The sequence below is a fragment of the Martes martes genome (genome assembly GCF_963455335.1).
Source record: "Martes martes genome assembly, chromosome: 14".
Taxonomy (NCBI): domain Eukaryota; kingdom Metazoa; phylum Chordata; class Mammalia; order Carnivora; family Mustelidae; genus Martes; species Martes martes.
Window position 1 is genome coordinate 83,953,209 of NC_137902.1, and position 13,625 is coordinate 83,966,833.

General features: G+C 44.1%; 1 protein-coding gene across 2 annotated transcripts in view; it reads right to left on the reverse strand.

The window, feature by feature from the left end:
- Positions 1 to 12,329, reverse strand: part of PCNX2 (pecanex 2) — a gene marked incomplete at its 5' end in the record, with an annotated part of 286,590 nt that extends 274,261 nt beyond the window's left edge. For both annotated transcript variants that reach the window (XM_080822822.1, XM_080822823.1), the window contains one exon: positions 12,177 to 12,329. In XM_080822822.1, the coding sequence (XP_080678948.1) occupies positions 12,177 to 12,329 (153 nt within the window). The remainder of the gene's footprint in view (positions 1 to 12,176) is intronic.
- Positions 12,330 to 13,625: the final 1,296 nt, after the last annotated feature.

Consider the following 13,625-nt stretch of genomic DNA (forward strand, 5'->3'; position numbering starts at 1 on the left):
CTGAGAATATTCTTGTCAATGTCCGTAAAGGAAAACACTTAACGCGAGATGCCGTGGTCTCCAGTCTTTTCCTTGACTCACCCATACCACCTGTTTGCCCTACGTCTACAAAGAGAGCTCCTCGGACCGCACCTTCTGAAATGTAATAAGCTCCCAAACGTTAGTATTACTCGTCACCATCACCATCACCATCATCTATGCATCGTTCATCAATACCACGGAATAATAAATTCAGATACAGTGTTTTGAGAAGAAGCAGGGAACAACAGGACAGATGTGTTTATTGCCTGCAGAGAAAGGTAGAGTTGCACATCACATCTTCCCTCCTTCTACACACCTTCTCTAGGAGCTCTCACTCAGTCTCTTGACAGTAAATAGAAGCTCTACATGGCTGATTTTCAAATTCTTACCTCTAGCTACTCTTGCCTCCTACATCTGACTATCTACTCAACCTCTATATCTGACTATCTGACTATCTGTTCAACATCTCCACTTTGATATCTAGAAGGAAACTCCAAATTGGTACGTATAAAATCAGATGTTTGGTTTCCCTGTTCTTCCCACCCACTGTCCTCTCCTACCTCTCCCATCATAGACAATGGTAGCTCATACAGCTGCTGCTCAAACCAGATAACCTTGACTCCTCCCTCATCTCCACTCTTCCACCCCCAAAACTAACGTATCACTAAATCTTATGAAAATACATTCAAGTGCCTCCCTCTTAACGCCACCACCGTCTCTTGGCTGGGCCACTAAAAAAGCCTCTGAACGTCCCCCTTTATTTCTGCTCTTTCTCTAATCTACTTTCCACCCAGCAGCCAGAGAAAATGTTTTATAAAGTAAAACAACATATCTTTCAAATGTGTTTTCTGAACCACGTTAAGGTTTTATACTTACAAAAATTATTAAATCAACAAGGATGAAGGGAAAACACTAAAATTATAAACCCACAGACGGACCTAAACATACATCAAACTGACAATGTACCTACGAAAACAAACCAAATATAGATAAAGAATGAATCCCATACAAATATCAAATCATTATGTGGTATACCTGAAACTAAGACAATTTTAAATCCCAATTTAAAAATTTTTTTCAAATAATTAATCCAACTAACTTTATTTTTTTAAAGACTCTATTTGTTTGAGAGAGTGACCACATGCACACAGGCACGTGCGTGAGCAGGGGGAGGGGCAGAGGGACAAGCCGACTCCCCACTGAGTGGGAGCCCAACACTTGACTGGATCCCAAGACCCTGAGATCATGACCTGAGCCTGAGTCAGACTTAACCTACTGAGTCACCCATCCAAATAACTTTAGAACACAACACGCTCATAACACACTACTGGTGTATTCTTCAATAATAACAATTAAAAACTCAAAGCAATTTTGCACTTTACTGAAAGATTTTATTTTCATAGTGGTATGGGAGTAGTATGTCCTATGAATATTTCGAGACTAAAAAAAATTATATTTTTGGCAACTTGAGTTCTCCTTGTGGGAAAAAGTACAAATGTGTAAGGAGTAAAGGAGAGGAAGAATCCTTTGACTTGTATCAGATTAAAGGTTTCAGAATAAAGTCTCAATAGATAGGTGGATACAGAGATAGATAGATGGATAGACAGACAGATAAGCTCCCTCAGCTCTGTCTACTAAAAGATCCCAAAGTAAAGACAATCCAGTAGTAATGAACACAACTACTGCTGCCCTCAATCTTGGTTTCCAAATGCCATTGCCCACTAAAATGATCCAGGCTCCTCAGAAAAATAGCTAATTTTCCCAGAGCTGGGATGGCAAAAGTCTAAGCTAAGCCTGGCTATCTTGCTGGGCCAGAAAGCAAGAAAATACTCAGAACCTGCTGGGGACATACCCGAAGTTTGCAGAAACTGCTGCAAGAAAGTCCCACTTGTCAAATTATGTGTAATTTGAGTATCAAAAAGAATGATCATAGGAACAGATTTTAACCCATTGAATTAAAAAAACATGAGTCTAGGAGCTCTACCAAGCACAACAAAACTACCGGGACGGGGGGAAAGGGAAAGCTTTTCTTTACAGAAGAAAATCAATAAATAGAAAATCACTATTTTGCAACCACTGTTGCAATAATTATTTTAGGCAAGAATCAATGCATGTTGCCACCATTGAGTGAAAGATTTGGGTGAATACAATAATACATACCGCCTCTCGATTTCTCCTCACAGATTACTTATCAAATACAAAAGAACAAATAGGTACCTTTATAATAGATTAATGTAGGTTACACCCCCTTAACTAGTGACCAGACTGACCAGCACTAACAGTCAGAAGATGATATCACATGTCTGTGGTGTTACGCACGACAAGGGCATATTATTTAGGCAGATTTCATGCCAAAGAAAGCATAATCACTCCTCTAATCTCAAGGAAATGATCCAAAATATCCAAATTAAGGAACAGTCTGCAAAACATCTTTTGATATCACGAAAGAAAACAGAAAGGTTTGAAGAACTCATTCTAGAATACAATGCAATTTAGAGACATGACAACTAGAAGCAATGTATGACCCTTGATTAAAACGCTTGATTAAATCCTGAATCCAGAAAAACAAAACAAAACAAATAAACAAAGGAAAAAAAAAACAAACCAACCTCCGGCTATGTAGGGCATTATTGGGGAAATAGATAACTGGACGGGAATTATATATTAGACAACATTAGATCAATAAAACTTCTTTTGCACATGATAATTATGTGGGAGAATGTCTTTCTCCTTAAGACATACCTGCTGACATTTTTAGGGAGAAAGTGTCCTCTTTTAAAGAAATATTTTCTTTATTCATTTATTTAAGAGAGGTAGAGAGTGTGTGCGCAGTCAGGGAAAGGGCAGAGGGAGCGGGAGAGAACCCTCAAACTCCCCACTGAGCTCAAAGCCCAACACTGGCTCCATCCCAGGACTCAGAGATCCATGACCAGAGCTGAAATCAAGAGTCAGAGGCTGAATCAACTGAGCCACCCGGGAACCCCAGGAGAGTCTGATGCCTGCAACTCATTCTGAAATGATACAGCAGAATCAAAAAACATATAAATATACAAAGAGAATGAGGAAAAAAATGTGGCAAATTATTAAGAACTGGTGAATCTAGGGGCACCTGGGTGGCTCAGTGGGTTAAAGCCTCTGCCTTCGGCTCAGGTCATGATCCCAGGGTCCTGGGATCGAGCCCCACATCGGGCTCTCGGCTCAGCAGGGAGCCTGCTTCCCTTCCTCTCTCTCTGCCTGCCTCTCTGCCTACTTGTGACCTCTGTCTGTCAAATAAATAAATAAAATATTAAAAAAAAAAAAGAACTGGTGAATCTAAGTGAAGGGCATATAATATCCATTCATTATTTTTGCCACTTTTTTGTGCACAGGAAACTTACAAAGATAAAATTTAGGGACTAAAAAAAAATAATAATAATATCCTACTTCAAATTTGACCAAAAACACAAAAGAAAACAAAACAAACAAACAAACAAAAAAATAGCACCCATGTGTCTCATTATATTGAGAATTTGATCCCAATTCCTCGCCATTTACCCATTTTTTGGATGGCTAACTCTGTAGGCATTTGTTGGGTCTCAGGTCAGAAGTCATTTCCTCTGGGAAACCTTCCCTAAATACAAAAGCCAGGACGGGGTCAACCATCTTCACTATACAGCACTTTGTGCTTCTCGTATAACAACTATCATTATTTTATTTATGCCTGTTCGCCTTTGTGTGCTGACTTCATGAGGAGAGATACCGATCTATCTTTTGTCTGCTGTTTCCCCAATACCCATCAGAACATCTGGCCCTTTGTTTACTGGCATAGGCATAAGTGCTGCCCAACAATTATGTCCAGTTCCTCCCTGGACACATGGTATGACTGCACTTTCCTCTCCCTTTGGAGCTACGTGTGACCATGCAACTTGCCCTGAAAAAGAAGTCTGAGTGCAGAGGTATTTGCCATTTCCAGGCAGGATCTTCAAGAGTGACTGCATGACCTTCTCTTTCTCCCTCCCTCCATCGCAGTGACTGGCAATGATCAGCCAGGGCGGGGATGAGGGGGAGAAGACCCCTAGCCAACCCAAAATGGAGATTCTATTAGCCTAGGTTCCTATATGCCTACAGTGAGCAGGATCCCCAGCTAACCATGCCTCCCACCCCTACTGATCATGTTGGACATATAATGGAATAAAAAATAAATTTGGCAAAGTCAAAGAAATTTTAAGGTTATTTGTTACATCAGCACAAACCAGCACATCCAGACTGATGTATATATGTTCAAATATTCAATGAAACTCAATACAAATAGCCAAATATTCACATTAGGGTAAAGGTCATATGAAAATCTAAGTATCCTTCATAGGAGATAGGTCAAATAAATCACCCTTTACTCATATAATGGAACTATGTGAACATTAAAAATAATGATGTACCTCTTTATGTACTGATGTCTGAGATGTTCCATAAAGTAGAAAAATAAAAATGTATGTATGAATGACTGCATATGTTTATAACAAAATTTTCACTTGGACGTGATGCCAAGATTGGATAAAAATTGGATTCCAACCAACTTCTGGATAAAACCACATCTAGAAACTTCTAAATGGGTTATGAAAGTGAATTAGAACACTCTGAAATCCCTCACCCAAAATGAGGATGCAATATAGTCCAGAGGGAGAGGACTTGTGAAGGGTTTTGGAGGGGACCAGTGGTATTCAGTGAGCCCTATGTCTGCGCCTGCCCCAATCAAGACAGCAAGGCTGCTGTGGGACCACTCAGAGACTCACTATGAGTCCCCCCCTCCCCCTGCGGTTTGGGAGGGGATTGAGAAGGACAATGTGAGTGGTGTCTGACTCCTGCAGAAGCCACTTCGGTGAACTGCCAATTCTGAAAAACCGTGTCCGGCAAGGGACAGAGCGCTGGCAAGGACAACAGGGTCTCCGAAGGACCTGGGGAAGGGCTTGCCAGAGAGGTGCGGCAGGGAACACGTGCCAGACTTCCAGAGCCCAGAGCCGGCTTAGCATTTTGCCAGTCAACAAAGAACTTTCCAGCTCATCAAGACTAAAGGCGTCAGAAACATCAACCAACATGTGAGGGAGGAGGAGACTGGGACACAGCGTGCCATCCTTAGACCCAGTCCTGCCTGCAGAAACGTCTGAACGGTTGGAACTTTGATCACCATACAGAACGGGACATTCTGAAATCTCAGTCTAGTCTGTGTTTTGTTCCTTAAAGGATTTCTACGACTTTTATTACTTGTGAGTTGAAGTCCTGGGGCTTGTGCATGCTTTTATCCGGGAGCAGGGAAAAAAACCCTTAATCGAGAGCAAACCACAAGGGCAACAGAGGACAAAGAAGGCTGCTTTATGATTCAACCCAGTACCCCCACACCAAATTTCCCCCATCTGTGGATAAAATATCCTTGGAACACACACAAGAGCCCGTATGCAGTGCTGGCCTCTCGGATGAGATACTAGAGACAAGAGGGAAGTTAACTTTTCTCCAGATGGTCTTTTGCACATTTTCAGAGTTTGTACCTCTTCATGCCCACATGCAGGACGTAAATGCCCATGTTGTGAAATGACCTTATTAGGTGGCTTGGCTGGCTGGTACGAGCACCGGCTGCTGGGACTGTCCCGCTGGCTAGGTCACAACTGGCCACGCACCCTTATGCATGTCAACCACCCTCTCTGTGCCAATGACATCAACTGTAACATGGGAATCAGGGCAGTGGCTCTCTGGGTTGTGAGAATGAGATAGCTGAGAGCCTGCAGAGCTCTGACGAGAAGGCCCGCCCTATATGTGTTTGGAGAGCTGTTGCTACTGCCTAGTTTATAATAATAATACAATAAATGTTAAAGGGGAAAGATTTATCAGAAAACAAGGGGAAAATCTGAGTACCACTAAGAATTGTCCAAGTTTTTCTTCCATCGGATGTGGAAAAGAGATTCAGACAGGGTAAAATGGTTAAAACTGCAAAGTAATCATCTGAGAGACCAAGAGGTTAAAATCAGGAAAAGAATCATCACTTGCTAAGTGTCGACTTCCCTGCAAACAAACAAATAAAAACAAACAAACAAACAAAAAAACCCTAAAAACAATAGAGAACAAAAACCCATTGTGATGTATTAGACATCACAATCAGAAAAACTAACAGTACATCTGAGGAGGGCAGCATCCAAATATAACTAGTTACTAATCGGGAGAAATCTCAAAAAGCTCCAAGGGAAGTGGGGGTGGGTTGGGAGACATAAATTTAACCACCAGAAAATTAGTCATGAACTTGAAATACTAGAACAGAAAGAGAGGGGGAAAGAGCACTATTTTTGGACGGTGCTCCAGAGGCTGACATCCCAGGGCCAGGCAGGTGCTGGTTTCATTGCCACAGACACAAAATGCAACCTGCCCACAACACCCATGTGGTTAAGTCGCAGGAGACGAGGGTGAGCAGGAGGAGTTCTGCAGAATGGTGGCAATCATCAGCCAAGGGGTTATGACCTTGGAGAGATCGAAGATGACTGCCCCGGGATACCCCCACGGATGGATGGACACCCCTAGTGAAAGGGCTGGCCCCAGGAAAGCAAGGTCCTCACGGAGCCAAGACTGTGCACACACAGTCCCAACAACCACCTGGAACAGCAAAAAAAAAAAAAAAAATTAAGATTTTACTTATTTATTTGACAGACAGAGATCACAAGTAGGCAGAGAGGCAGGTTGGGGGTAGGCGAGCAGGCTCCCCCTGAGCAGAGAGCCCGATGCGGGGCTCGATCCCAGAACCCTGAGATCATGACCTGAGCCGAAGGCAGAGGCTTAACCCACTGAGCCACCCAGGCGCCCCATGGAAGAGCAAAATTTTAAAGAGAACTGCATGGGATGGCGTTGAGCCCAAATCTAGAAGACTTGGATCTGCACCTCTTCGGAGGCCCAGGGCCAGGAAAGAATGCCTTTAAGCATCTGCATGTTACAGCTGCTTCACCTCCAACCGTTGTCTGCTGCAGGCAGGTGAGGGCAGGAGGCAGGGGAGGGCGGAAGGAAGGAGGCTCAGACATGCAAGTAAGTTATGGAAAAATACAAAGGGTCAGATAAGAGTAAATAAGCCCCCAGAAGTCAAAGGACCAGATAACAAGCTTCTCGGAGTCAAAAGAGAGATAGTATGGTCGCTGTGATTCCACAGCACAAAAAGCCTTCCTTATGGAAAAATTGAATGTATAAAACTAGGACTGACAAGGGTGAGAGGTAACCTTTGGGGGCCAGCAGTATGGGAAGTACACGTAACATGGTGACAATGACCAAGCAGACCCAGCCAGGCCTGCCACGTAATGTTGTGCAGTTTGCGTTTTGCACAAAGGCTTCCTCCAACTGATAGGGTCAAACGGTGGCTGAGGTCTGGTCCCCAAGTCCCGAGCCAGGAAAGGGTCACTTCTGGAACACACCAACTTTTCATAATTCATGCAAAGGCATCTTAGATGTTAGAAGTGGGAGTGGAAGGAGGGGTACAAAGAAATGTAAAACCTAAGGAAAAACGGTTATGTACCCGAATGGAGAACTGACTACAGACTATAATGGCAGAGTGGTTGACCAGTTGTAACAGTTCGCACGCATGGAGGGGTTACTTTTTGTCCAGTGCTACACTGGCACATGAGAGGTAATCCCGTTTGATAATTGCAGCAACTGGAAATGAAGTGGTTCCTATCAAAGGAAGATTCTAACACTAAATTAAAAAGCAGAACTGGAAACAAAGCTCAAGTCTAGCTAAAACAAAAGAAAATGAGGGGCGCCCAGGTGGCTCAGTGGGTTAAGCATCTGCCTTAGCTCAGGTCATGATTCCAGGGTCCTGGGATCAAGCCCTGCGTCAGGCTCCCTGCTCAACACTCAGCACAGGAGCCTACCTCTCTCTCTCCCACTCTCCCTGCCTCTGTGCTCACATACTGTCTCTGTCAAATAAATAATAAAATCTTTAAAAAAAAAAAAAGAAAGAAAGAAAGAAAAAGACAACATAAAGCTAGAGTCACAAGATAAAAGACAGGCTTTCTGTGTGAAAATCAAATATAATTTTGCCCAGCAAGGGGTCTTGAAAAATACCAAGTTTCCACCCCATTTTTTCCACTACTCAACTCTTCGTCTGCTCAGGGTGATCATACTGCCACCAGGACAATGAGAATGCCACTTTATGTGCACCTACTGTTTGAGGGAGTTCACACGCTCTCTTGTGTACGAATCTGGCAGCACAGTGTTGTGAGAAGGCCAAGAACTCGGTTACAACAGGACCTCAACTAAAATTCCAGATTTTACCCCCTTGTCTAGATGACCTTGGGCAAGAAACCCACTCCCTCTGGATTCCAGTTGCTAAATCTCTAAAATGAAACCCATACTCCCCATTTCACAGATGCTAAAACTGAGGCATGCAGAAGGGAAGTAATGGATAGCTGGTAGAGCGGGGATGCCTTTTGACACGAGCCTCGTGCTGTCAGAACTGACACGGGGTCAGAATCATGCCCGTGGTGTTACTGTTCTAAAGCTCCATATGAATTTCCGTTCACTGTCTCAAAAAAATTAGGACAAGAACATGTGTAATAAGTGAAAGTTGAAGTATCTCTAATGACAAATGCATCTTTCATTTTGCCCAAAAGAAAATCATACTGATAATAAATCAAAGTAAAACTCTTTTCCAAATTATCCAAATTGGCTTAATGCTTTTAGTTGATCATCTCCCAAAAATATGTAAATACTTTGTAACTACTAATAAATAATCTTTTATTTATTCCACATTATCAATGAGGCCTAAGTAAACTCTAGGGCTCAGAGATAAGTCTGCTTCAATAATTAATAATGAAGTTATAATTTACATACTCAAAGTCCCCTTTAAATTAAATGTGGGTTTTCCCTGCAGTAGAACCATCTTGATTAAACATGATTAAACTCAAATTGTGCAAAAACCAGAAAAGTCCAGTGCCCCTTAAATAACAGAACTTCAAATAAGTCCTTGCTATCAATGAGCGGCCAGGTAGTTTTTTGGACTAAGTTCCTGTAAGCAGAACAAATCAAAAAAGATTTTAACAATCACAGAAAAGCACTGAAGTTCAGAAGATATTTAAACGTCAAGACCTAGAGAACAGAAGCCTCGCCTGGAGAAGGAGGGTCTTTTATTACTGAAGTCACTTTCAGAGACCAGAAAACCAGAGGCATAAAGGCTAACTTGCATTTTTGGGAAGATATATTAAAAAGTAGCATAACAACAAATGCACTCCCATAAAAATATTCTGTAATACTTGAAAGGACACTGACAGAAAGATACAAAAATTTTGTCAGAACTGGTTTGATCCAAAAAATCCAACATAAGAGTAAAATGGTTTAAGGTATTGGGTTTTTACTTGCTAAATTCTTGAGATGTACACAAAAATTATTTTTAAATAGCCTTAAAGAGAAACTTAACTAAGGACAATTTCCTATTCACAAATACAAGTTAGAAATCAAGCTACTCAATAAAGCATAATTAGATAGAAATTAAGGGTTCTGATCATATGCATATATCAAATCTCAAAAGGAGTTTACACTAAAAATGAGCCCATATGTCCAAAAAAAGATCTGTAGGACTATACATTAAATGCTAATGTGGTTGTTGCCGAGACGTGCGATTAGAAGTGGAATATATATTGCTTTCACGACCAGAAATACTCAAAATATATACTGAGATGGAAAATGTAACGCTGATGGAACAGGAAGAGAGATGCAGGTTGATTTTATTTCCGCCAGTTTATTATCTATGAGATCAGTGTTAACCAAATGCAGGGCACTTTGCTAGATGCAACAGGAAAAACCAAGATGAATCAACAAAATCAAAACCTATGCCCTCAAAAAGCTCCTGATCTAGGAGGAGAGGTAAATACAGGTTCCAACAACGAAGTACAAAGCAGGGATCAAAATGTGCTATTGTGCTAACAGCAAATACAGAGTGATAGAAGGGGAAGAGAGAAGAGAAATTAATTTTAGCCAAATGGAAATCAGGAGAGCTGAGACAGGGTAGGATGAACAGATTCTGGCAAGTGAATGATGAGAAAAGAAGGCAAAAAAAAAAAAAAAAAAAGCCCAGTTCCTATTAAACAGTCACTATGTGCCTGTTACTGAGAAGTACCTTCATTCATTCAATCAACTATTCATTCACCCAATCAACCTTCATATTTGCCCTATAGGAGGTACTCTTATCCCTGCTTTACAAACCAGGAAGCGGAAGCTCGCTCAAGCTCACATAACTAGGAAGCAGTAGAACCAGGACTGAACCCAACCTTGTGTTCCTCATCACTCAGCTATGCTGCCCCTCTAGGCCAAGAGAAAACACCAAGACCTGTAGGCCAGGAAAAAATAATGAACAAGGTCATAGAAGAAGAAGGAAACTTACATTTATTGAAGGTTTATATGGGTCAGCTTTTCTGTCTTCATACCTTTTACATGAAAATTTATTTATTTTTCCTGTGATATGATCATTATCACACCCATTTTAAGGCTGAGAAAACTAAGGTTTGGATAGGTCAAACATCAGGCCAAACAGCTACTATGAACCAAAACAGAAATTAAAACCAAGTCTGAGAGTCCAATCCTGGGACAGCCAGTCAGATGGGTAAAAGTGTCTCAGTTAAGCCCCAAAACAGCTCTGTACATGTGGTAATATTATTTTTCTCATTTTACAGCTAAGGAAATGAAAATTAAGATAAGGTAAGTAATTTCTCCAAGGTCACAGAACTGGTTAGAGGTGAACCCAAAATTTAAGCCAGGCAGCCTGATTTCAGAGCCAGAATTCTGACCCTCTGGATAAAATGCAGAAAGAGTAAACACGAGGGGCGTCTGGGTGGCTCAGAGGGTTAAGCCTCTGCCTTCGGCTCAGCTTGGGTCATGATCTCAGGGTCCTGGGATCGAGCCCCGTATCGGGCTCTCTGCTCAGCGGGGAGCCTACTTCCCCCTCTCTCTCTGCCTGCCTCTGCCTACTTGTGATCTCTGTCTGTCAAATAAATAAATAAATAAAGTCTTAAAAAAAAAATAAAGAAAGAGTAAACTCGAGTCAAACCATGGACAGCCTCTAATGGCACACTTAGAATTCATCAGCTATGCAAACTTACTGAAGATTTTCCTCTGGGAGAACATGATTAAATTACATTTTAGGAATAAAGTCCTTTAAGAAACATATCAAAATTAGATTCTTGGCACATAACATGTAATAAGACTTGGAGCACCTCACCTTTACAGCTTCTCAAATAAGCTTAACCACTGTTTCAACTAGGTGTATTTCATTTACCCAAGAAGGTCATCGCTGTAGTTATTCTGCAAGTATGGGGAGGGTCAAGTGTCAAGCCCCAACTAGGTACTGTAATACTTGACATAAACTACATTAGATTTATGCATTGTTATATCTTTCTATAGATCCCTTTACATAGTGGTATAGAAACTGGAAGTTAAGTAATTGGTCATTGAACCTGCCTTCTCAAAGCAAAGCAGGAAGAGAGGGGAGGGGGGAGAAGATCCACAACTGAAATAGGTTTGCTTTTCACAATTCATTTTGCATTTTGACTCTCATGGCCAGCTAACCAGCCGGGAGGCCTAGGATTTTCCACCTCCAAAACAGGTTCAACCTCCCCCAGCGACAAGCAGCCTGACTCATCCTAACAGCCAGCATCCATTCTTAATGAGCCCCAGAGCTCCCCAAGTCCTTTCTACTTTTCCTGCCTGGAAGTCCCTGGCCCCCTTTCCCTCTGTCCCAAACTCCCGAAGACCTCCCTCGTTTCACCTCTCTTCTTTTAACCTGAGGGATCACCGACATGCAGAGTGATACGAGTTTGTGGTGCATAACACAGTGACTGGACATTTGCATACACTGTGAAATGGTCCTCACGGAAAGTCCAGCCACCGTCTGTCACCGCGCAAAGTTAACACGACATTATTGACCGTGTGCCCCACGCCGTCCGTTGCACCCCCGTGACTCATGTATCTTACAAGACCACATTTATACTGCGGGACCCACCCCTTAAGAACCACCGCCGCCCTTTCCATCAGGAGGCAGCCCCGCAGGTGTGGGTGCTCTCCCCCCCTGCCTCCATCCTCCCGCTCGACCCGCGCCCCCCCCCCGCCTCCCCCCCCCCCCCGCCTCCATCCTCCCGCTCGACCCGCGCCCCCCCCCCACTCACCAGGTGCAGGGCCAGGGGCAGCAGCAGCAGGAACAGCCACAGGTAGAGGTGGCAGCTGTTGGTGAACGTGCTCTGCTCCGGGTCGTGGTACCAGCCGCCGGTGAGCGCGGCCCACACGCCCTGCCGGAGCAGCCGCAGCGCCTGGGACACCATGCCGGCTGCGCCCCGGGGCCGCCGCGCCCCGCCGCACGCCGCCCGCCGCCGCCGCCGCCCGCGCGCCCGCGGCTCTAACAGCCCGGCCCGCGGGCGCCCCCGCCCCCCCCGCCGCCGCCGCCGCCGCCGCCGCCGCCCCCCCCTTCCGCCCCGCGACCGAAGCCCGAGCTGCTCTTCTGCCCCGACCCGCGGACCGCGGCGCCGGACCCGGCTGCTGCCGCGGGGCAGGTGGGCGCCATGTCCGAGGGAGGAAGGATTTTCCCATGGTGCTCCGGGGCGGCCGCTCCGAGGATGCTCCAGAGGCTCCGCCCAGCGCCTGCCCAGACGCCCTCCAACAGGCCTGCGTGCGGGGTGGACGGATTTCTGAGTCCCCCCGACCTCTCTTTTCGCTCTGCCCGCAGCCCCCTCTTTTCCTCCGCATCCTCTTATTAGGGGGTGTGAACGGCTGAAAAACCAAAGGTGTTCTCGTGCAGAAGAGACCCACCAAGACACGTTCTGTTCCCTTTTCCCCTTTTGCTCCCTGCACCAAAAGTATTTACGTAACCAAGATCCCGTCAGTGTAATTTCTCCCTCCGGAGCACTGCCTGCACAGGTTCACTCTCCTTAATTAACCACTGACCTCAGACGTGCAATTAGTCAGCCTACGCCCTACCTGCGCCTTTGGCACTGACCCCGTTGCCTCCCTGACCTTTCCCCTCCTCCCCTCTGGGGTTGTCCAACTTGGCAGATAAGGAACATAACAACCTTGGGGCACCTGGGTGGCTCAGTGGATTAAAGCCTCTGCCTTCGGCTCGGGTCGTGGTCCGAGGGTCCTGGGATCGAGCCCCGCATCAGGCTCCCTGCTCAGTGGGGAGCCTGCCTCCTCCTCTCTCTCTCTCTGCCTACTTGTAATCTGTCAAACAAATAAATAAATTAAAAAAAAGAAGAAGAACATAACAACCTTTCTGGAATGATCTGAGGGGCCTCGGTTAGACTTGTCTTTTTACATTTGCCTCTAACATAATCCCAGTCATCAATCGACTACTTAGAACGTTAGTCTGTCTTTTTATACTGTTTAGATAGGAAGACCCACTAGAAGATATCAGGGAACTAATAATCTTTAAGCTGTTATACTATTTTATAATTTACAGTAGGTAAATTTCAAATTCTCTTCTAAAAGCAGGTTTTGGACAAGAACGAAATAAGAACTCATCTTTTGAATGAGGAAAGGAAGCTCTCATTATTAGTAATTGATAACTTCAAGTAAATGAGTTTCAGGTTCTTGCTGAGAACAGGTTTTGGAAAGGGAGGAGATGA